Consider the following 23,596-nt stretch of genomic DNA (forward strand, 5'->3'; position numbering starts at 1 on the left):
GCCTTGACGGATGCGGATGCAGATTGGAGGAAAAGGTGCTGAGGTCCTGCTGGCCACTCCCCTGCCTAAACGGTGAAAAATACACCCCCTGGGGTTCCTGGCTTCGAAGCCTAAGTTGGGTGGTGGCAGCTAGGCACTGTGAACTGCGACTTGGGTGGGTGCCCCCCTGGGGATGGGGTGGGGCAACCAAAGGGGAGAAAACAGAGCCTCAAGCCCCATCTCAGCCAAAGTACAGGAAGGTTCCCCAAGGGCAAAAAAAGAATATTTCACAAGACAACAAAATTTGAGGGATTTCGCGTTCAAGAGCTTGCAGGTGGTGTGGGGCAGGAAGAAAGGATAGCAGAAGGACCCAAGCTTGGGGGACAGCACAGATGGACAAGGTGGGAGAGGTGTGGACAGGGGAGAGCAAGAATGACTAGGGGGTGATGAGGAGCAAAGGGATGGCTTGCTGGAAGCAAGCACTCATTAGAAAGTCAGCAGGCTCTACCTACCCCCCAGGATATGTCACATGCATGTTACATGTAGATGCCCGTGTACACAGCAGTGTTCAATACATGAATGAAGTGGCTTCACTAGAAATCAGTTATGAGTTTAACCTAATGTCAGAGATGGTTTTTAGACATTCAGGCAGGGCCTCCGCACAGACATACAGTGCCTCATTTCTGGGACTTTCAATCAACCCCTATCCATCTCATTTCTTTCCGTGCCAGGACCCCTTCTGTTGTCTCTTGAAGGAAGCTTGGTGGTTTAATGGGTCCCAGGGCCTTGGAGGACAGTCAAGCACTGCACACAGTAGGCTGTTCCATCAAGGATTGTGCCAGTCCACTCCAAGATGTTTGCACAATGGAATCGCCTAACAACGCATTGCTCAGAACAACGTAGTTCGCTAAGATGCAGAATTAGGCCCCCTGTGTCCTTAGATATGGGCTCCTCCTCTTATTGGGGACCTAAGGTTTCACTGATGAGAAGGGTAGAGTGAAGGCTGAGGGTCACTAGTAAATGACCCTGCAAGTAGTTATTGGCCTGAAGCTAATCAAGGCTTGAGGCTGTGGGCTTGTGGAAAGGAATACTGCTCTCAGTGAGTGTGTGTGTGTGTATGTGTGTGTGTGTGTGTGTATGTGTGTGTGTCTTCTTCAGTGTCTTAGGAGTGAAAGCAAGGAAAGGAAGGTGAGTTCAGCCAGCAGCCAAGGGAGTTGCTGGCACCTTCCATCCTTCTAACTCTCCCCAGACACGATGGAGTCCTGCCTGGGCTTGGCCAAGCAGGGCCAGGGAGACGTGTGGGAGAGAAAGGAGCGAGAGGGAAGGAGAAGGTGCATAGATCTTGCTTTTCCTAAATGTCTCCTGGGACTTCCTTCCTCCCCATCATAAGTTATTCAGCCAAAAGCCCTAGAGAAGGTGAGAGGAGAGGAGGAAATTCCCAACTGGGAACAAGCCTGTGGGATCTCCTGGGGTGGGGTGGAGATTTTGGGGAAGGGATTCTTACCCACCCACCTCTCCTGGTAGACAGCAGTCAGAGATAGAGCGGCCCCTGGGGAAATCTACCTCCTGATGATAGTTTGGAAAAAATCCTTCCAATGACTTTCCATTGTCCTTGGGGGAAAAAGTTCCAACTGTTCCATTGTCAAAAATCCCACCCTGGACACCCCCCTTCCGTCCCCATGAGACCCCAGGCACTTCTCTCCCAAAGCTGCTTGACTCATCAGCCAGAGTGGTAGGATCACAGGTGGTTCCAGCTGAGACCAGGGGTCCTTCTTTATTTTCAAATACCACCATCTTGTTAGGGGGAGGTGAGACTGTGGGGAGCAAAATGAGAGTGCTGGCCCCAGATACTCTTGCCCCACGCCCCCTCTTCCACCAACAGCACCATATTTTCTGAAATTTTAAAAGCTTTTCTTCTCTGGAGCCTCCCTGTAATCTACTCACCACACAACAAAACAGATCACTCCCCTGCTTTAATCCTCCAATGACTTTCCATTGTCCTTGGGAAAAAAAATTCCAACTGTTCCCGATGTCAAAAATGTCCTTGTCTCAGATCTTGGCATGGTGGGCTCCTTGCCAGTGTGGACTCTGCACAAATGTCACTACTTCTTCACAGACTCTTTCCCAGATTATCCACTTACAGCTCAAGTGGTTGTCCTCTATCACACCCCCTGTTTTATGTTTTCATAGTACTTAACAGTATTTGAAATTATATTTCTTTCTTTCCAGCAGACTTGGGAGGCAGCAGGAAATACAGTAGTGGTTTAAATTAACACTTCCTGATGTGTGTAACCTTGGGTAAATTGGTAAATTACTCCAAGCCTCAGCTTCTTAATCTGTAAAGTGGGAACCATAGTAGTAGCTGTATCATAGGGTTGTCATGGGGACCAGGAAGATGACCCGTCACCATCAGCACAGGAAGGATGCAATGCATGTTAACTAATGTTATGATTAGTCTTCCCGTGGCATAAAAACAGTGATGAATGATTAAAAAAAAATAGTAATCCTTTGCCTAGTGTGTGGGAAGCAGACTCTTGCCATTTGGGGAGTGACAAAGAAAGCCCCTTGCAAGAAGTTGCGGGAAGAGCACTTGATGGAGAATCAAGAGACACTGGTCCTGGGCCTCCCTGGTGGTGCAAGGGGTTAAAACGCAAACTATGAAGCTATTCGCAGCCTCTGTAGCAAGAGTTCGATTCCCAGCCAGCCAGGGAGCTACCCACATGGCATGGCAGACCTCTCCTGACTCGTCCGCTGCTCCCCTCAGCAGTGTACTTCGGTCAATCTGCCTGTTCTGTTCCCCACTCTGTCTCTGGTGAATCCTCTCAGCCCCCATGCTTCTGGCCTGTAACCCAGCTCTTGAGCATAAATAAATAAATCTTCAAAAAAAAGAGAGAGAGAGAGAGATGCTGGTCCTGATCTCTATATTGTTACTATTTGTGTGTTTTTTTCAAAGATTTATTTTTATTTATACAAGTACTGGGGTACAGGCCAGAGGCGTGGGAGGGTGAGAGGATTCATCAGAGACAGAGTGGGGAGTAGAACAGGCAGACTGACTGAAATACCTGTTGAGGGTAGCAGCGGGTGAGACAGGAGAGGTCTGCCACGCCATGTGGGTATCTCCCTGGCCGACTGGGAATCGAACCCACTTGCTGAGGCTGAGGACAGCTTCACAGTGCTTGGCTCAACCCGCTGCGCCACCAGGGAGGTCCATTTTGTAGTAGGACTTGGTGAGTCACTTTCACTGGACCTCAGGACCTTCAAGTAGATGATGGGTTGAATTGCTCTGCTCCCTGCCAGCGTCCAGAGCTTCCACTTTGGTCCTTTGCTCCCTGCGTAGTCTGGGGTAGGGACACAGGTCTCTCCAACTTCAAAGTGCTGCTTCCTAACAGACCAAAGCCGCCAGGAAGAAAGTTGATCTGGGTGAGATGTTCTTGGTTTAAGCCTTTGAACCAGAGACAAAGTCCCTGCCCTGGACACCAGATCTTTCTATCCACATCCCTCTCTCCCCCTTCACACTCATCCAGTTTGGTATTTGAATCCTTTTATAGCATAAACCACCTCCCCTCCCTAACCTCTGGCAACTACTAACCTGTTCTCCCTCTCTGGAATTGTGTCATTTCAAGAATGTTATATAAATGGAATCATGTAGCATGTAGCTTCTTGGGATTTTTTTTTCCACTAACATAATCCCTTTGAGATCCAAGTTGTCGCAAGTATCAATAGTGTGTTCCTTTTTGTTGGTGAGTAGTTTCCATGGTTTGTATATACCACGGTTTGTTTAACCAGTTACCCGTTAAAGGACTTTTTTTTTCTTCCAGTTTGGGCTCTTACAAAGAAAGCTCCTACAAGCATTTGTGTACAGATTTTTGTGCAACAAAAGTTTTCATTACATGCACAAGAGTGCAAATGCTGGATCACGTGGTACATGTAGTTTTGTAAGAAACTGCCACGTTCATTTCCAGAGCAGCTGCACGATTCCACATTCCCACCAATAATATATGAGGAGCTCAGCCACTCTGCATCCTCACCAGCATTTGATGTTACCGTTATTTTTTATCTTAGCCATTCTGATAGATGTGTAGTGATATTTCATTCTGGTTTTAATTTGCATTTCCCTAATGGCTAAAGCTGTTGAACATCTTTTCATGTATATTCAACTAAATGCCATCTACATATTCTTCTTATCAAAATTTTATTTTGATGTTTTGCCCATTTTCTAATTGGATTGTTTATTATTGTTGCTTTGAACTTTTGAGAGTTTTTGGAAAACTGTATCCCAGATCTATCTAGAGAAAAGTGGTTCCTCTATATTTGTATTTTGTTGGCTGTGTGGTTTGTTGGTAGCTGTTATTTCATCATTTTAGCAGAATCTTTCCCCAGAACAAAAAATCTTAATTTTGTGAGGTCTACTTTATCAATTTTTCTTTTATGGTTTATGCCTTTGGTGTCAAGTCCAGGAATTCTTCCCCTAGCTCTAGATCCCTAAGATTTTCTCCTATGTTTCTTTTCTATGTTTTTATTGTTTTATGTTTTACATTTAAGTCTGATCCATTTTGCATTAATATTTGTGAAAGGGTGTGTAAGGTGAAATCCAAACTCCTTACCTCAGCTCTGGCTGTGGTCCCTGCCCACCTGCCAGGCTTCATCCCTCCAGATTTCTCCTCAAAGTCAATTCCACTGGGCTTGCCTAGTTTAGGTATAATTCTCTCCCCCAAGCGTCTTTGCAAATGCTGAATCTTCTGTTTTAAAAGTTGTTTCCCCACATTCTTCACCTGGTTTGCTTCAGTTCTTTCTTCAGATCTACCCTTTACCCTGGAGAGGCCTTCTCTGAATCCCTGCCCCCTGCCCCCTGGACTTTGTTCATTGCTATTTCTCAGGGCTTATGTAGCGCAGTTCCTGGCATGCAATAGGTGCTCAGATGGATATTTGGGATAAGGAAGGATGACTCAGTGGGTATGTACTACTGGGTCCTGGCCTGCATCCTGACATGCTCTCTATGGGTGTTAGAATTCAGATTCACTCCCTTTGGGGCCGTGCCTCTGGCTCCCTGACTATTCTCCCCTCCCAGGCTGTGCTCCTCAAGAGGTCCTTTAAGATCCAGGAACTAGCAGGGAGAGGCACAGAATAAGCACTCTCTGGAGGGTTTGCTGACCCCTCGTCTCAGGTCCACACCTCAGAAGAAGGGGTTGATTTTCCTCAGCTGCTGCTAAGGTGCTCAGTCCTTCGAAGGAAGTCCAGCTGCACTGAGGTAAGGACCTCACTTAATCCAGCGACTAAACACAGCAACGAAGCACAGCACCCAGCAACATCTGCCTGACACTCACTCACACATAGCTTCCATCTTGGAACTCACCTGCATCCCTGGTCCCTCATCTTGCATGAGGATGAGATGATGGTCACAGAGAATAAGGTCGATGCCCTCATTAAAGCAGCAGATGTGAAAGTTGGACTTTTCTGGCCTAGCCTATTTGCAAAGGTCCTGGCCAGTGTCAACATCGGGAGTCTCCTCTGCAATTCAGGGGCTGGTGGACCTGTCCCAGCAGCAGGTGCTTCCACTGATGCTGCTCCAACTGAGAAGAAAGTAGAAGCAAAGAAAGACGAATCTGAGAAGTCTGATGGTGACATGGGCTTTGGTCTTTTTTACTAAGCCTCTTTTGTAACATGTTCAATAAAAAGCTAAACTCTTAAAAAAAAAAAAGAAAGAAACAAAGGGGATTGGAAGGCGACAAAAGAAAAGCCCAGGTCTGAAGTAGGTAAGGGAAGGAAGGCACCAGCAGGAGCCCTCCTCCTACCTACCAGCCTGCCTACAGCTATTATCTTCCTCCCCATACCGTCTTTTACCTGAGGGCCCCATTGACATTTGCTGCTCAATCCTTCACCGCATCTGTATTAGTGTGTCCCTGGCCCCAAGAACTTCCACCAGGAGACCTGTCTGGGCAAAACCTCTGGGCAGTACTGATGGGGTGCCTGGGAACCTGTACTATGACTCTCCTTTCTCCCCTCAGGACCCAGCCACCCTGCCTTCATCCTGCTCTTTCTGCAGCACTGAAATGTTGGTCCCATCTAGTCCCCAGTAATCTGTCCAGGAAACTTTCTAAAGCCAATCAGAGAGAAGTCAGGGATCTTCTACTCCCAATATGCCAGTGTTGAAGGGGATCACGTGCGGGTGGCTACCCTGTCCCCTCTTTCTGAGCTCTCAAGGCACACTGGGCCCAGACTAGTATGGCAGAGGGACTTCCAAGCCCTCTCCTTCACCTTCACAGGCTTCAGGGAGTGCCTGGCTGACCTCTAGAGATAAGTTAGAGGGAAGGGGTAACTAGCAGTGCACAGAGCCAGCCCAGCCTTTGGGTTCAGAAGACCTGAGTTCAAATCCTGTCCTCTCTGGCTGTGTTTCCCTGAGCAAGTGAGTTAATCTGAAGTGCCTTGCACAAGTTTTAGAACCCAGTGAGCTGGAAACAGGTAACTAACTCTTCCCCTGGATATAGTATTAAAGAAATGGCTCGTAGAGTTGGTCCTAGACTAACAGCATCAGCATCCCTGAACAGTGGAGGCAGTAGATGCTCAGACAGTTTCCTCAGAAATGGAACCTTAGCAGGTGGGGCCCAGCAATTTTTTTTTTTTTTTTTTAATATTTATTTATTTATTTATTTATACAAGCACTGGGTCGAGTCAGAAGCGCGGGAGGGTGAGAGAATTCACCAGAGCCAGAGCGGGGAGCAGAGCAGGCAGAAGGACCGAAGTACACTGCTGAGGGAAGCAGCGGGTGGCAGGAAAGATCTGCGCGCCATGTGGGACCCTCCTCTGGTGGCCTGGGAGCAGCTGGGGATCGAACCGGCACTGCAGAGGCCGCGGGCAGCTTCGCAACCCAGCGCTCAACCGCTGCGCCACAGGGGAGGCCCCCCAGCAATCTGTTTAAAGAAGCCTGCTGAGGCTTCAGGACCTCTACTACGTTCAGTGGGAATGGAACTGATTTTTGAAGCCTAGGACACCTCACACTCATCCTGGAATCTCTTTAAAAACGCAGATTCCTGGCCCCCAAAGTCAGGAATTGGGGTCTGGGTAACTATAGCTTAACCTGAGATTAATTGGAGTGGCATGCTGCTGTCCTGGGGAAGACCACAGAAGGAATTTCAGGTCCTGGAATTTATGACCTGTGAGCCAGCCTGAGGGTTCCACTGGCTGGGGGAAGGGATAAAGCTGGAGAGAGGAGGTTGAGCCTCTAGTGCCCATAGGAAGGAATTTGAACTTTAATCCTAAAGCCACTGAAGTGGGGGGAGGAGGGAGACACTATGACGGGAGTGCGGGCCAGACCTGGACACCTGCCCAACCCCAGGACGTCATCCACGAGTTGGGGCCAGCCCGCTGCGAAGGCGGGTGCCTGGGAGGAGGAGCCTCTCCCGCCTCCACCGTTGGTCTAGGCAGACCTCGCGTCTGGTCTAGAGGGTGCGGGTAGGGAGTGGCCGGGCCTGAAGTCATCAAATGGCGGGTAGGACCTGTGGGGGACTAGGTAGGGACGCCGGGAGGCCTGGCCAGCCGAACCCGGGGACCCGAATGACCTGTCGCCTCGCGGCTCTGGGCTGCAGGTGGCGCTGCGGTGCGCAGCCCGGTCTCGGCCTCGCCGCCGCCTTCACCCCTCGCTGCGCCTCTCCTGGTCCCAACCGCCCTCTCCCAGCGCTCTCGCCCGGGCGGGGGAGGCGGTGCGGGAGGGCCTTTTGGGGGTGACTTGAAACAGGGAGGCTTCCCTGTGTGAGCCTCCTAAGCCCCTGGCCGCGGGGTCTGCCCCTGCCGGCAGCCCTGACGGCATTAGCTGATGGGGGAGCCCCTGCCGGGTACCCTTAAACTGTCAGTCATCGAACAGAGGGAAATGGGCCGTTGTTAACAGCTTCCACGGGACCGTTGACTTTAGTTAAAACAACTCTTCAGGGGCCTCCCTGGTGGTGCAAAGGGTTAAGCACTGCACTATGAAGCAATCAGCAGCCTCGGCAGCACGAGTTCGATCCCCGGCCGGCCAGGGAGCAACCCACATGGCGCAGCAGACCTCTCCTGACTCACCCGCTGCTCCCCTCAGCAGTGTATTTCAGTCAGTCTGCCTGTTCTGTTCCCCACTCTGTCTCTGGTGAGTCCTCTTGCCACCCCCGCATCTCTGGCCTGTACCCCAGCTCTTGTATGTATAAATAAATAAATCTTTTTTTTTTTTTAAAGATTTATTTATTTATTTATACAAGTACTGGGTAAAGTCAGAAGCACGGGAGGGTGAGAGAATTCACCAGAGCCAGAGCGGGGAGCAGAGCAGGCAGAAGGACCGAAGTACACTGCTGAGGGGAGCAGCGGGCGTCAGGAGAGGTCTGCGGGCCATGTGGGACCCTCCTCTGGTGGCGGGGGAGCAGCCGGGGATCAAACCAGCGCTGCAGAGGCTGCGGGCAACTTCACAACCCAGCGCTCAACCACTGCGCCACCGGGGAGGCCCCTAAATAAATAAATCTTAAAAAAAAAAAAAAAAAAAACACACAACTCTTCAGCAAGTTAGCGAACCCTGTCCCCTGATGGGAACAGCTGCCCTCTCTCCTTTTCCCTCTCCTGTCAGGTGGCTACTATTCTTGCTGCCATGCCTACCATCATGGGGCACTTAGTGTGAAATACCTCTGCATCAATCATCTGATTTAGTCCTAAGCATAGGCCATCCCTTAAGTCCTAATTATTCCAAATCAGTAAATTCTTGCTTAGAGGGGTTCAGGTCCCACGGTTAGTAATATTAGACCAGACACAGAGCTGCCAGTCAAGAGCCAATCACCAGCCACTCCACTACTTTCCCCATCTCTCTCACTGAAGTTTGGGTCCCTCCTCCTCTCTCTGTTAGATCCCTTCCCCCACCTTCAGGGCCAGCCTTCACCATTGCACAGGCTGTGCACTGCACATCTCTGGAGTTAACACAGATGCGTAGAACCATTAGGACAGTTTTCCTATAAATGGCAGAAAAAAGCTTTGAGGAAGGGGCCTATTTTTCTCATTTGTACAAAGCCATCTTCTACAAAGCCTCTGTCCCTGCAGCCATCTCCCCACATTTCTTCCTCCTCTCCCTGCCAGTATGTCTGGTGTTCTGATTCCACATGCCCTTAGCTTCCTATAGGGCCCAGGAGGACTTCATAGACCCTAGTGGAGGGGATCTAATCTTTGGAAGGGTGACCTCATGACACTGGGAATTTAGGGTCACAACCTGGGCAATCAGACAGACCTGGGGGGGCAGCTGAAGTATCAGCACTTACCAGCTGTGGATCCCAAAGTGTGGACCAGGCAACAGCAGCATCAGTGTCAGCATCACCTGGGAGTTTATTAGAAATGCAAATTCTGGGTCTCCCTGGTGGTGCAAGGGGTTAAGTCTCAGCACTATAAAGCTATCCGCAGTCACTGCAGCACGAGTTCAATCCCCAGCCAGGGAGCTAACTCACATGACACAGCAGACCTCTCCCCTCAGCAGTATATTTCAATCAATCTGCCTGTTCTGCTCCCTACTCTGTCTCTGGTGAGTCCTCTCAACCCCGCACCTCCTGCCTACACCCCAGCTCTTGTATACATAAAATAAGTAAAATAATCTTAAAAAAAAAAAAAGAAATGCAAATTCCTTAGCCTCACTGAAAACCTATCAGTATTGCCTGTGTACTAAGGCCTCAGGAGATTGTGATGCACTCTGGAGTTTGAGAACCAGTTTTAGACTCCTCATTTAACATGTGGATAAAAGACCAGCAGCAAACACATGGTGATTGGTGGGATGAGACACAGTTATATTCACAGAGAACTTGCTATGGTGCCTGGATCTTGCAAGTAGGTGCTCTTAGATCTCTGTGGGGTAGATGAAGGAGTTTTAAAAGGAGTCTTGTCTTGGAATATGAGCAGTGTGATTTTCTTTCACTCAACATTTACTGGGTGCTAGTTCCTCCCTAGGGTGGTCTTACCGCCAACCCACTACAGTCCCCACACTTGCTGTTGACAGTGGAGATGAATCCCATGTGATATGGTCACAGTGTGGGGCGAGGAGTGCCGAGCTAAGGGATGTTCACATAGGCTGAGGGAACCCAAAGGTGGCAGGAAGGCACCCATTGTTAATTTAGGTGCTTTTACATTCAGGTTATCTTTGCCATCAATGAAGAAAGCACTAGAGCACACATCCTATTTCCTGTACCCACTTTCACTGTGACTCTGAGAAAACTACTCAACCTCTTCCTATGCAGATGTATTTCATCACCTGCAAACTGGGAATATACACTGCATGGGGCTTTGTTCAAGCAGCTAGCACAATACCCCACACATAATAGGTTCTGAAAGATATTAAATATCTCCTGGTCATCTCCCAGCAACCCTGTGATGTGGGTATTACAATCATTTTTTTTTAAAGTCTAGACGGGGAGAAAAATGCCAGAAATGTAGATCAAGGTTGGTTATTGCAACTTGGCCCGCACTTTAGCATTAAGCTCCCTGGCAGCCACGCAGAGATGGAATTTGTTGGTTACCTTGAGGGTTGCTTAATTTATATAACAGAAGGAGGCCAGACAGCTGACCCTGAGCAGAGCTTCCCCCCACCCCCAAACTGATCCTCTCTACCTGCCCTCTGACCTTTCTCTGGCCCTAGCTCTTAGGCAGTGGGGTGGTTGGCTTATAGGAAGTATAATTGAGTTAAGTAGGCTCAGTCTGTGCCAAGGCCCCACCTGAGGGCAGCCTGTGGAAGTGGAGACAGTGAGGGCGGAGGTGCAGAGACACCGACTGTGATAAAAGGGAAGGGTTTGGGGGCTGACTCAAGTTTTGGACAAGGAGTTGGGTGATAGACTGTGGAGGAGGGACCCCATCCTGGTAGTTCTGGGGAGAAGAGTCCTGTTGCTCTACCCCAGCTTCCCATGGTCTTAGAAGCAGGAGATGCCAGTGATTTTGACCAAGTTTCCTTCTCTACTATCTTGGAACTCTCTTGCAGTCTCAGAACCAGCAAGGACTTCAGGACTTCAGGGCTTCTGGTGTCCTCTCAGGATTCCTCCCTTTTACCTTTGACCCTGGGCCCTACTCAAGTTTCTGCCAACTGTTGACCTGAGGCTACCATTGGGGACCATGGCATCAGCTTCTTAGTACCTTCATGATGTCCCAGACCCCAAGAATTCATCTCTGCCCCTATTCCCTCATGTCTCCTTTTTATTTAGAGCATATCTCCCCCACACCTGTCAACTCTGTTTCCCATCTCTCTCAGCAGGTACAGCCTCTCCCCGCTTCCCCTGTCTTTTCCTGTTCAGCTGGCATTTGGCACATAGTCCTGGGTTCACTGTGGAATCAGAGGAATTCTGGCCTTTCTTTTCCAGCAGCTGCCCTTGGGCTGTGGAAAGGCCTCACACCAGCATCTTCCTGTCTGACCTAGAGACCTCCATGGAATCACCTTTCATCCCTGAGAAGACTCCCCAACATTTCCTGTGCATCCAGCCTTCAGACAGTTCCCATCTCATTTTTGTCAGGCCTTAGGCAGGTACTTCCTGCCAGGAAGAGGACAGGATGTGTTTCCCAGGGTAAGGGCAGCAGCCTACCCCATGTCTTTCTCTAGCTAAAGTCCCCCTATGTGTGGCCCATCTGCCTGGGTTATTATCTTCCATGGCTCTAACCCCACTCATCCCACTCATCATGGCTTCCATCCCATCTTATAGCTCCAATGGTTTTGGCAACCTCTCCCATAACCAAGTAACTCAAACCCTAGCAACTGATATCAACCTTCTATTCCCTATGTTTACATCAAGGACATGTCCTCTCCAGTGAGTTCAGGCCATATAAGCCTCCATGCTTATAAGGGACCTGCATACCACTTGACCGCCTCAGCCTCCAGGCTGGGCTGGGGCTGGCCTGCTGCTTGACCCCATCAGCCTTAAGGTTGATCTGGGGCCAGCCAGATGCTAGGCTCAGCCAGAACCTGCCTGCCGCTCGACCCCCTCATCCTCCAGGCTGAGTTGGAGGGGCCTGGTGGTCAACGCTCTCAGGATACTGGCTGAGCTGGGCCTGGGCTGCCGGTTGACCCCCTCAGCCTCCAGACTCAGCCAGGGCTGGCCTGCTGCTTGACCCCCCTCAGCCTCCAGGTTCAGCCAGGCCCGGCCTGTCACTTGACCCCCTCAGCATCGAGGCTCAGCTGGGATGGCTGCTGGTCGATGCCCTCAGCCTCCAGGCTGAGCCTGGGTAGTCCTCTGGACGACCCCATCAGCCTCCTGGCTTAGCTAGGGCCGCACTGCTGCTCGACCCACTCAGCCTCCAGGCTGACCCAGGAGTAGCCTGCCGCTTCACCCCATTGGCCTCCAGGTTGAGCTGGGATAGTCCTCTGGGCGACCCCATCAGCGTCCAGGTTGAGCTGGGGTAATCCTCTGGTAGACCCCATCAGCCTCAAGGATGAGTGGGGCCCAGACTGCTGTTCGACAACCTTGTCAACAGGCTGAGTAGGGGCAGGCACTCCACTCGAAACCCTCAGCATCCAGGGAGCCAGGGCTGACCTGCCGCTTGACCCCCTCAGCCTCCAGGATGTGCTTGGGTAGTCCTCTGGTCGACCCCCTCAGCACCAAGGCTGCGCTGGCGTAGTCCCCTGGTCGACCTCATCAACTTCTAGGCTGAGCTTGGACCAGAATACTGGTCAACCCCCTCAGCCTACAGGCTGAGCTAGGGTAGTGCTCTGGTAGACCCCATCAGCTTCCAGGCTGAGCTTGGGCCGGACTGCCATTCGACATTCTAAGCCAACAGGCTGAGCTGTCGCCAGCCTACCACTGGAGCCTCCCAGCATCCAGGCCGAGCCAGGGCCAGCCTACTCCTCCACCCCCACTGCCTCCAGACTTATCTGGTGAGAACCTGCTGGTCAACCCCCTTAGCCTCCATGCTGAGCCAGGCCTGGCCTGCTGGTCGACCCATTCAGCCTCCAGAGTGAGTTGGAGTGGCCTGCTTGTCAACACTCAGACTTCTTGCTTATGAGGGACCAGCAGTTTCATTTCTGCTCCAACACTTCCTGTATAGCAAAGATACCTCATGCTCCTTTGGAAAAAAAAAATAAAACCCCCCAATTTTTATCATAGAAAGGTTCAAATATGTGCAAAATTGGAAAAACTATTATAATCCCTATGTGCCCACCCCATAGCTTCAAGAATCATATTTGGCTGATCTTGTTTCATCTACAGCCCCACTCTTGCATAGTGCCTTTCTTCCCAGCCTCAATATTTACTTTTATTATTTTATTATTTTTTATTCTCCAAAATAAAGAATTGAAATCCTTAAGATGAACTAGATGCTGCAGCAGCTTCCCTCTTGGGTTTAGATGTTGTTCCTTCATGGGATCCTTGCCTGAATGTGCAATATACAATTTTCAGGTGCCCCATTTGGCCTGTCCCTGTAGTATTTTATCTTTTCACTTGGTACCCCAGTTATACTCTCTTTTCCGCTGGCAGCATCGCCACATCTACTGCAAGTTGGCTTCTGAAGGTGGGAGACCTTAGAGCCACAGCAGGGCTGATGTGTGTGTCTTATAACGCTTTCCAAATGATGACCTTCCCTTCAGCATCTTGCTTCTGCCACTGAGACCAAAAAGGCACAAGAGAATGTCCCAATATTCCTTTTAAAATTTTTTGAACATAATTATAGATTTACATGCAGTCATAAATAATACTTTTGTAACTGCTATAGATATAATCTATATCTATAGATATAGGTGGAGCCTTTGGGAAGCTATCCGGTAATTAGAGCTCTTAGTAAAAAAAAAAAAGGCACCCACAGAGGTCCCTGTCCCTTCTACCATGTGAGGACACAGCAAGAACATTTCTATCCAAGAGCCAGCGATAAATCTAATTCTGCTGGTGCCCTGATCTTGCACTTTCCAGTCTCCAGAACTATGAGAAATCACCGCTGCTTATATGCCCCATTTTATGGTATTGTTACAGCAGCCTAAGAGGACTAAACAGTGACATTTTATGTAATTATATTATTCTATCACAATCAGGATGCTGACATTCATATAATGTAACAATATTATTTTGATTTCCCAGTTTTATACTCATTTGTGTGTGTGTTGTGTATTAACTTGTACACAATTTTATCCCCTAAGTTCCTTTACCCACCACCAAAGTAAAAGACCAGTTCCAACACCAAAGGATCCCTTGTGCTGCCATACCGATTTCCTGTCACTTCTGCTTCATTCCTACTACTTGATAACCATAAAATCTGTTTTCTGAACATTTGTCATTTCTAAAATGTGATATAAATGGAACTATACAGCATATAATTTTGGGGAATTATTTTTTCCTTCACATAATTACCTGCCAATTTATTCAAGCTGTTGTATCATTTCTTCCTTTTGATTGCTATAGATGGACCATAGTTTAACCTGCAGAAAGACATTTGGGTTTCCAGTTTTTGGCTATTATGAGTAAAGTTGCTCTGAATATTTGTCCATAAAATTTGAGGTGTCCAGCGGTATGGAATTAGCTACCACAGGGGTAATAGAGGTGCTTACTGGGTCTATCATTTCTCAGGGCTTCTCAGTTGACAGAATTAGAATGGGCTTTTGATTCTAAGCTAAAATATGCCATGAATAAATACTTCCTAAATTTAAAACCACAGAATATTTGCATAGCATTACTGATTTTTTTCAATCAACATTTCTCCTATGCCAAAACTACAATTCTGATAACACCAACATAATTACGTTTTATTGTACACAATTTTACCTATTCCTGACAATATGATTAAGATTTTATGAGTTTTTTTAAATAGCATTTAGTTTTGCCTTTAGGGTAGATCTTTCGGTTGTGCCATTAATATCGAGTTTTCAAGTTATTCTGAAGAGTTCCCTTATGTGTAGTCATGCCATCAACATTTAGCTTATTTCATTTTATTTTCAACTTTTAAGGATTTGTATAATCACGTAGTCAGGTTTCCCAAATCAAATACACAAAACAAAGTCTAGCCTCGTTTTGTTAGGGGGAAAGGATGTCCTAAAGCTAATTTCATACAGGCTTTGTGGACTCCACCCCCACCCCAGGCCAAAGCCAAAGCCACTGGGAACTTCAAATTTCATCACCACCAAAGGGAAGGTAGCTGGGACCTGAGGGTGGGGTTGAGCAGCCAGGTTGATATAAAGGCAGACACGTGGGCTTTGGGGAGGGTTCCCCCATTTTGGCTCTCCGCCAGTTCGCAGTGTCGCGCCAGCTCTGAGAGTGACTTTGGGTTTTCAGGTTGGCGGATCGGGTAGGACGCATTAAAGACTTTATTTCCCTATTTTCTTTCTGAGTTGTATATTTTTTTTTTCTTTGTAAACAAACCTTTTATTAACCTTTTGTGTGTGCCTGTAGTGGAGTATTAATTATTAATTATTATAATAAGCGCGCGGGTGAGGACCCACAGCCAGTAACCCGTTCAATATCGGGGCTGCTCTGTAACAGAAGGGTAGAGGTAATAGGCATACTCTCTTATTCCTAACTTCACCAGGAGTCTCGTGTTCCACCGTAGAGAACCTCTAAAACTATTGAAGTAAATGCGGGGATGATATCCATCATATCTGATCTTTCATAGCATTTCTTGGGAAGGTGAAGAGCGGGAAAACACTGTGCACAAGAAGACACAGGATCACAGACTCGGGGGACTTGCCCCAAGGAACAGAGTGAGACTGGAGTCTCCTGCTCCGCAGTGCCGAGCTTCGGAGAGAACGTGTTTAACAAAACTTTTTCTCTCTCAGTTTTAAAAACTGCGCAACACACAGATGACTAATTTTATGGAGTGAACATCTCAGGGGCCCTTCGAAGAGAAAACAAGGCCGCAAGAAAAAAGGCCGCAAAAAAAGGCCTGCGAGGCCCGGCAGCCCCGGGGCGCTGGGGTCCGAGCTCGGAGGCGGCGGACACCGGAGACGCTGTGGAGGCGCCGAGGGAGGCGGGCCCAAAGCACCGGGCCGTTCAGGTGAAGTTGTCCCCTTTGGAGGCCCGAAAGGGAAGACGGACACTCAAGGCTCCAGCAGAAGCCAACGACGCAGCGGAGAGCGGGCGCCACGCAGAAAGTTTCCAGAGACAAACGCTCCTGAGGCCGAGCCGCGTACTCCGTCGGCTGCAGCCTGAAAACCGCCACCGGGGGGCGGTGGCGGGGCCCTGAGGCCCGAAGCCCGCCGGGGCGGGGGCGGAGCAACGGAAATGACGTGTAAGGGACCATTGGGCGGGGCGGGCTCTCCCCTCTCCCGGGTAAGCGCTAACGGTTTCCGGTAGTGGATTTTGGGAGGGGCGGGGGGGCAGGAGGTGGCCCCTGGGTGTCCCCTGACCCTTGGCCCCAAGCAGGTACGCCAAGATGATGGGCTGTGGGGACTCAGAGCTGAAGTCAGTGAGAGGGGGAGAGACTGTGGCGGCCCCGGGACCACCCCCAGCACCCCGCGCCCCAGATCCCGGAGCTCCTGTGCCCGAGCCCGGTCTGGACTTAAGCCTGAGCCCGCAGCCCGAAAGCCCTGCGCGATCGCGCTGCAGCCCGCCGGGGCGGAAGGGGCCGGCGGACCGGCGGGGCGGGGCTCGCAAAGGGCGCCAGGTGAGCTGGGGAAGACTTGGCCGCTAGTCTGCGGGAGACCCCCGCGCCCACCTCTTCACCGCCCCGCTCTCTGCACCCAGGTACGCTTCCACCTGGCGCCGCCCTGCCCCGTCCCGTTGGAGCCGCCGCCGGCCGCCGCCGCACGGAGCGAGAAGCCCGCGGTGCAGGACCTGGGGGCGCCCGCGCAGCAGAGCAGCCTGGCGCTGAGCCTGGAGCTGCAAGCCGCGCGGGCCGCAGCCGGGGGCCAGTTCGATGCCGCAAAGGCCGTGGAGGAACAGCTGAGAAAGTCATTCCAGACCCGCTGTGGCCTGGAGGAGAGCGTGGCTGAGGGTGAGGGGGGCAGGCGGCTGGACCGGCGCGGGAGTGGGGGTGAAGGGCGTCGCTCACTCCTGCCCCCCCACCTGCGGTCTCAGGGTTGAACGTGCCGCGCTCTAAGCGTCTGTTTCGGGACCTGGTGAGCCTGCAAGTGCCGGAGGAACAGGTGCTGAACGCAGCGCTAAGGGAGAAATTGGCGCTCCTGCCTCAGGCCCGAGCCCTGTCCCCAAAGGTGAGGGTCTTGGCTGAAGTCCTCTTCCCGGTGGGGGGTTCTTACCCCTCCTAAAGTATAACCTTGCCTTGGGTTCCTACTCCCAACAGGAGCCACCTGGGCCAGGGCCTGACATGACCATCCTGTGTGACCCAGAAACATTATTTTATGAATCTCCACACTTGACCCTGGATGGTTTGCCCCCTCTCAGGCTTCAACTTCGGTCCCGCCCCTCAGAGGATACCTTTGTTATGCATAGGACACTAAGGAGATGGGAAGCTTAGAGACCTGGATGCCCCCTGGATTGCGAATTTGTTTTCTATGTTAAAGCTTTTTGAATAAACGTGGTTTTCTAACAAATGGAGCTCTTTTCGAGAGCCTTGAGCTGGGGGTGAAGCCTCAGGTTGGAAGATGGCTGGAGATGGGTGACAAGTGGAAAAACCCTGTGTGTGTCAGGGATTAGCTACTCTGTCATCTATTTCTCCAAGGTCATCACAGCTGGCAACTTTTGCTTTGGATGATCCTATACTTGTTCTCTTGCACTACTTTTTACTGATCACTTTAGTGAGTCTTACTCTCTAAGTTAAACTTCAGGAATGCATTGGCTCCTTACCAAGGTGGAGCAGCTGGCTAGCACCAGTTGTTGAAAATAACTTTTACCTTTAAAAGGTCTCACGCAACTTGTTTACACCTGACTTGAGTGATCAGTTGTTGAATTTTCACAACTTCAGAAATGGCAAGCAAGCTGACAGAGCTTTGTGTTAATTAACCTGTTAGAATGGTTCTGCAACAGGAAAAAAGGTGGGTAGGTGGGTGGGTGCTAGGTCTTAGAGCAGGTGATCTGGTCCCCAATACCATTTTCTAGTTCTGTTTCAATTATACTGTTAACTCTTACAAAGTTAGCCTTTTGCCCAAAGTGCCCCCCCCCAAAAAAAATTTTCCTCAATGGGCTTTTTGGGAGAGGAGAGATGGCCTCTTCCCAACTACTGAAAAACCAGTCCTTTGAAACTAATTTGGGCAGAGAGGATGTGGAGATTCTGCCGGGAAGCACAATCCCTGCCCCACCAGCTGAAAAATGCCAGACACAGGTGTGGGGGCCACTGCCCTAGAATATCAAGTTTATTGTGCTGTTCTCACATTCCAAACCCAACCCCCTTGTCCAATGGGGGACAGCAGAGGGAAGAATTTTCACAGTACCTGTGTGCCTCCCCCCTACCCAATTTCCCCCTTAAATCTCAGTCCATCTATCTGTGGTCCACTGAAACGCAGCTAGTGACAAGGGCTGAGGAGAAACAAGAATCTCCTTGGGAGAACAGGAGGAAGAGACCAGAGAACTTGATACTGCCCACTTCCCATGCTCTAGGAGAACAGAGGTCAGCAAACAGTCCATGCCATCCAGCCCAGCAGGCTGGGGGAGAGGAAGATGATAACTCCAGCACAGCTGGGCTTGCTGCTTGGGTGCCAGAGGTGTAGGGAGAAGGCTGGGGCAGCAACATAGGAAAAGCTTTCTCTGCAGATCCAGGAAAGGAAACTATTTTTGGAGCCAGAAAGGAAAGACCTTGGGATACTTTCCTCTTCCCCCAGGTCCTTAGGAGCAGCGGGCAGCTTCTTCACACTCTTTCCAGGGGGCCACTTAGTGGCTGGGGGAACGGCCCTTGTGGAACAGGAACACAGGGCGCTGGAACCCTGAGGGGGGAAAAGTGTAATCAGAAGAGACTGGTAAGACCTCAAGATTCTCAACAGGATCTGTACTCTCTTAGCCAGGATGGGCCTCCCCTCCATCCCTCAAAGTAATCCAGCTTTACCTCTGGCGGTGCTGTGGGGTGTGGCCACCAGCTCATAGCTGGAGAAGCCCACCTCTGGGGATGTTAGGTAGGAAATGAACTGCTCTGGCTTCAGCTGGATTCGATAGTAGTTCTTGTAGATTGTTTCCTAGGGAGAAAGGCAGGGGCAGCTTCAGCTTGTGGCCTTCTCCTCTGCAGGAGAATGATGTCCACTTGGGGGCCTTTTCACCTTGTTCACAAAGTCTTTCTCTTCCTTTCTTGTGGCCTTGTCTGAACTAAAGGAAGGACATCCCCACTTTCCACTGAAACCCAACTCACCGTGAGTGTCTTTCTCCTGCCATAGGATGACCAAGGTTGGGGCTCCAAGACCAGGATGCCCCCAGGGCGTAGGTGGCGATAGATCCTGCGAAACATGCGTTTCAGCCCCTCATCTCCCCAGTTCAGATGCACCCACTTGGTGAGGCTGAGGCAGAGCACCACATCATACTCGGGTGCTTGGGCGTCCACTAGCTCATCTCGATCCAGCACATAGTTACCCTGAAGACCAGAATTGGAGGCAAGATCAATTAAAGGCATTGGAAGAACCATCCCTCTCCCCACTCCCCCCCCAACCCATAATGCAACTGCTAAGACAAAGTTCCACAGCCTCATTTTAGCCTTTGGCCACAATCTTCTCTCTTTGACACTCCTCAGACTAACTCTAAATGGTGCCTTTTCAAGTCTCATCTTGCTTTATATCATCCTGCCCCTGCTTTCTACTGGTGATAAACCAGTCCAACATAACAGGGGAGCCTGGTAACTTATTTGAGTAAAATTATTCATGAGATCTCTGGAACGGGGGTCAAACTGCAGAGAATGATGGGATTCTCAAGACCATCTCCAATACTCTTTGCCATCCCACAAACATGAAGCTCCAGTGACTCTCAATGTCATGCAAAAGGGCCTAACCTAAGTCTGAAAGAGAGACAGGTTCCTTCCCTGTAGTAGGGGATGGCAAGGTTTCTGGCCTATTGGAGCCTTCCTCCCAAAGAAATTAAGAGCCACATTCCTCAGGAAACCTCTAGACAAAAAAACTCATCATTCCCCTCCCACAAAGGTCATTCTTCCAGGCCTAACCCAACACTACTATTTAATCCTGCAGATGGCCTTAATGAAGTGTTTCTGGGAGGAATGAGCATTCAGGGGACAGGCAGTCTGCGAGACCCTGCCCTCTCCTGCACAGGATTCTGACTCTTCCCCAATACCTAGGGTCAACATGGAGATGATCTAAAGCCAAGTCACTTGGGTTCCTGACCACTGACACTCTTCACCCAACTCTGCATCTAGTGCAAACATGGTCCCTATCAAAGAACAGACAACCCTAACCCCTTCACCCCCCAGACATTCCATGTTTGATATCCCTCTCTTCATGATTACTCATTAGGATGGTGGACAAGTTTCCATTTAGACCAAATCCCATCATGAGCATCAGCAGCAGTCCCAAAGGAAAGTGAGTTTGTCTGGATTATAGTCCAGGCTAGGATCAGGGCAAAAGGAGTCAGTCCCTACTTAGTGCCTGTAGTCACATGCGAAAGGACTGCAGGTAGGGCCCCCACCTAGAAGGTGAGACACCCAATGGAATTAAGTTGCAGTTTCAGACCCTGCTGAGCATCTGGTTCTCCCAATGAGGAGTGCATGCACAGAAATCCCTATGGGTTGTAACCTTCCCTGACAAATTCCCATTTAATCTCATCTTCATACCTGGGCCCTATACCAAGAGCCTTCAGACTCTCTTACCGTGACGAAGACAACATTGTTGGGGAAGACTGATGTGTCTGCTCCATCCAAGGGCACTTGGGGTGCAGCGATAGGACCCCGGCTGGCGGTCAGTGAGGCTGGGAAGTAGCTCCTCTTTCGGACTGTAGTGGTCCCTTTCTCACTCTCTGTCCCTGGGTCACCCTCAGAAGTCTGAGATGGCAGACGCAGTTCCTCAGATAGGTAGTGTCGGATGTTTTGGCGAGCCGAGTGGATGAGATGAGGATCAATATCCAGGCCCACCATGCGGGTTGGGCCCCACTTACAGGCAATGCTCAGGGTCAAATGGCCCACATTGCAGCCCAGGTCTAGCACGTCCCGGCCCCGAAACCACTCAGGCTTCAATACCCGAAGGCGCACATCCTCACAGGAAGGATTACGGTACCCATAGTACTTGGTATAATTCCCATACTGGAACTTTAGCTGCTGCTTTTTGAAGACCGCTGCTGGCAGTGGGTGGACATGGTGGCGGCCTCCCCCACTCCCTCGACCTTTTTCCTTGGGACCCTGGCCTCCACCCCTAGCCCCTGCCTCTGACTTGCTGGAAGTCCTGCGACGTTTACGATGTCGTGAGGAGGAAGAGGGGGGTGCAGAGGTAACTGAGGCAGCTGGAGGGGCTGAAAGGGAGCCTGAGGAACCCTGTAGGGCTGATGGGAGGGGAGACACGACCTCATCCCTGCAGTTGATGGCTGTGTTGAGTTCATAAGGTTGGGGGGCATCCCGATTCTGGCCCCTATGCCGCTGCTGCTGTGTGGCAGCCTCCCCTTGGAGTGAGGGGGTGAGGGAGGCTGTGGGCTGCACTGAGAGGCTATCATTCCCTCCAGTTGCTTGCTGCTGCTGTTGCTGTTGCTGCTGCTGCTGCTGCTGCTGGTGGTGCTGTCCCCGATGTCTATGCCGCTTCCGACCAGTCTTGAGTGGCGAAGCAAGAACTACTTGGGCCTCATCAGTGCAAGTATTGAGACTGAGCGGGTCAGTAATATCTTTGGGGATGAGGATCTCCACTGGATCTCTCCCCTTGGCCGGAAGTGGGGATGACTTAGGGGTCTCCGCATTGAGTGCGCGGCTCACTTCCTCATCCAAGAGACTATTCAGGTTCAGTGGATCAAAGATATTGCCCCCCAGGAGGAAGTTGGAGGGTAACACAGAGTCACAGTCCGAATTAACCCGCCTGCGCCTCTTGAAGGCCGGATGTTTGAAACCTCCACCACCGCCCCCTACATTACAGCTATTTCTCCTCTTGCCCCCGCCTCCCCCGGGAGGCCGGTGAGGCTGATAGCCATTACGGGGTCGAGGAGGGGCAGGGGGGCCCAGTTCTGTTCCGCCCCCTCCCCGTCGCTCCTCCCCCACGTCCGGGGGAGCGGCTCGCCCATGGGAATCCGACAAGCGGCCCTCCCCGTGCGACTGCGCCTGGGGGCCGCCCCCTCGCTGCTGCTGCGACTGGCCACCCCGAGGAGTGGATGTTGCCCCAGGGCTCTCCTTGCCGGCCCCAGAAGCAGGGGCCCCCGCCGAGTGCGCGCGCGGACCCGGCCCACGCTGCGTCCCGCCGCGGAGCTCCCCGGAGGCGGCCTCTCGGTGTGGTTGCACCGTGGGGCCGCCCCCTCCGCCCGACTCATCTTTGAGCGGCGGTGGCGGGGCCGGCACCAGAAACGGCTCCTTCTCCGCAGCCATCTCGATCATTTCCTCCCCTTATTCCGTCCCACTCGAGGGCAACGGGGGGGCCCAAGGGGCTCAACCCCCCCTCCCTAAGCCCCGCTCCCTTCCTCCCTTCCCCGAGTGCGCGCGCAGCTCTGCTCTCCTCGCCTAGTCTCGCACCCAAGCGCCTCCCCCAAAGCGCGCCCCACTCGCCCGCGAGACCAAAACAAGATGCCCGCGAGACCCGAACGCGTCGAAGAAGCAACCGCGCGTGCGCCGACCCCTTTCTCCTCTACCACTACCGCGGCGCCGCGAGCGCGCACTGCCGGGGCGCGTTCCTCTCGCCCCGAAATCACGCATGCGCACTCCGCCACCACCCTGGCTGCGCGCGCATCAGCGTACGAACCAACTTAACGGCTCCGGGAGTTTAAATATAGTCCCCCTTAGCCCTCCCAAGAGCCCACCACCCCACACTGCCACCCTACTTCCCTTCGCAGCTATGTCCGTCCCTACTGATATCCTTTGTCTCTGCCGCGCGATCCCACCCACCGCAGGCGGGGTACTGGGAGCTGGTGTGAAAAGGTCTCCTTGACACCCGACCCTTGTTGCTGAGGAATGAGTCTCAGCGGTCTCCGCCCGGCTCTAAACCCAACAACCTCCCTACCCCGCCTCTTTCCTCCCCCTAGTGGGCAGCGCCTGCGCACACCCTTTTGGCCTAGCGCGGGTAGATGCAGCACGTGCTGGCGATGACGCCCCGCCCCCGTCCTAGGGGCGGGGACTGTTACGTCGCTTCCTCAGGTTTGGTCTACGCAACGTGCGTCAGCACGACTGGGGGCGTGGCTAAAGAACGAGGGGGCTCATGAATTATTCATGATCCGGTTGCCCCCCTTTTGCCCACCTACTTAGAAGGGCTTTCGAGGGAACCGAGGGGTGAACCTAAAAGTAGGGGAGGGAAAGGAGCCGAGCGTACTGACCGTCTTCCTACGAACTGTTCTCAGTAAAATACGATAGGTCATTTTAACTCACCCCCCTGGAAAATATTCTCTGCTGAACTGAAAAAAAAAAAGAAAAAAAGCACTAAAACAGCCGATGTTGTTCAACTTCCTCTTCCCCCGAAATGGCCGAGTCGTTCTCGCTCCTCCGCCTCCCCCAATCGCGATCACCTGGGGTCACCACGCCCTCCTCTCCTCCACACCCACATCCCGACACCAACGCCTCCGCCCGCCGCCCGACGCCTGCGCACGAGCCACTGGCCCGCGGACGGCGAGCCTGACGCCCACCACAGACTCCAAGAGCAGTGCTCCCCCGGCCGCCGCCGCCGCCGCGCATGCCG

The 23,596-nt window shown here is 51.5% G+C and overlaps 2 protein-coding genes and 2 pseudogenes across 2 annotated transcripts; 2 read left to right on the plus strand and 2 right to left on the minus strand.

The window, feature by feature from the left end:
• The first annotated feature begins 10 nt into the window (after nt 1–10).
• On the plus strand, nt 11–5,648 carry LOC119242335 (60S acidic ribosomal protein P1-like; annotated as a pseudogene).
• A 7,596-nt stretch (nt 5,649–13,244) lies between these two features.
• Nucleotides 13,245–13,531, minus strand: LOC119240156 (60S ribosomal protein L37-like; annotated as a pseudogene).
• Nucleotides 13,532–16,199: 2,668 nt separating this feature from the next.
• On the plus strand, nt 16,200–19,541 carry PPP1R35 (protein phosphatase 1 regulatory subunit 35). The gene is made up of 4 exons (XM_037506973.2): nt 16,200–16,527; nt 16,608–16,857; nt 16,941–17,074; nt 17,164–19,541. The coding sequence occupies exons 1-4, from the start codon at nt 16,297–16,299 to the stop codon at nt 17,335–17,337; spliced, it is 789 nt and encodes a 262-aa protein (XP_037362870.1). The 5' UTR covers nt 16,200–16,296; the 3' UTR covers nt 17,338–19,541.
• Nucleotides 18,122–23,498, minus strand: MEPCE (methylphosphate capping enzyme). The gene is made up of 5 exons (XM_037506965.2): nt 23,427–23,498; nt 20,614–23,315; nt 19,156–19,374; nt 18,859–18,985; nt 18,122–18,739 (listed from the first exon to the last, which is right to left on the minus strand). The coding sequence occupies exons 2-5, from the start codon at nt 22,306–22,308 to the stop codon at nt 18,687–18,689; spliced, it is 2,094 nt and encodes a 697-aa protein (XP_037362862.1). The 5' UTR covers nt 22,309–23,315; nt 23,427–23,498; the 3' UTR covers nt 18,122–18,686.
• Between the last annotated feature and the right edge of the window lie 98 nt (nt 23,499–23,596).

This window comes from Talpa occidentalis, unplaced genomic scaffold, assembly GCF_014898055.3.
Source record: "Talpa occidentalis isolate TD23 unplaced genomic scaffold, MPIMG_talOcc4v2.1 talOcc4.12, whole genome shotgun sequence".
NCBI classification, from domain to species: domain Eukaryota; kingdom Metazoa; phylum Chordata; class Mammalia; order Eulipotyphla; family Talpidae; genus Talpa; species Talpa occidentalis.

Bases quoted from the DNA above. Each gene is read 5' to 3' on its own strand.
- MEPCE (XM_037506965.2), bottom strand. From the start codon at position 22,308: ATGATCGAGATGGCTGCGGAGAAGGAGCCGTTTCTGGTGCCGGCCCCG. The intron at 19,375-20,613 runs GTAAGAGAGTCT...TCTGGTCTTCAG, and splicing joins ACAATGTTGTCTTCGTCACG to GGTAACTATGTGCTGGATCG. The intron at 18,986-19,155 runs GTGAGTTGGGTT...CTTTCTCCCTAG, and splicing joins GCAGGAGAAAGACACTCACG to GAAACAATCTACAAGAACTA.
- PPP1R35 (XM_037506973.2), top strand. From the start codon at position 16,297: ATGATGGGCTGTGGGGACTCAGAGCTGAAGTCAGTGAGAGGGGGAGAG. The intron at 16,528-16,607 runs GTGAGCTGGGGA...CTCTGCACCCAG, and splicing joins GGGCTCGCAAAGGGCGCCAG to GTACGCTTCCACCTGGCGCC. The intron at 17,075-17,163 runs GTGAGGGTCTTG...TACTCCCAACAG, and splicing joins CCCGAGCCCTGTCCCCAAAG to GAGCCACCTGGGCCAGGGCC.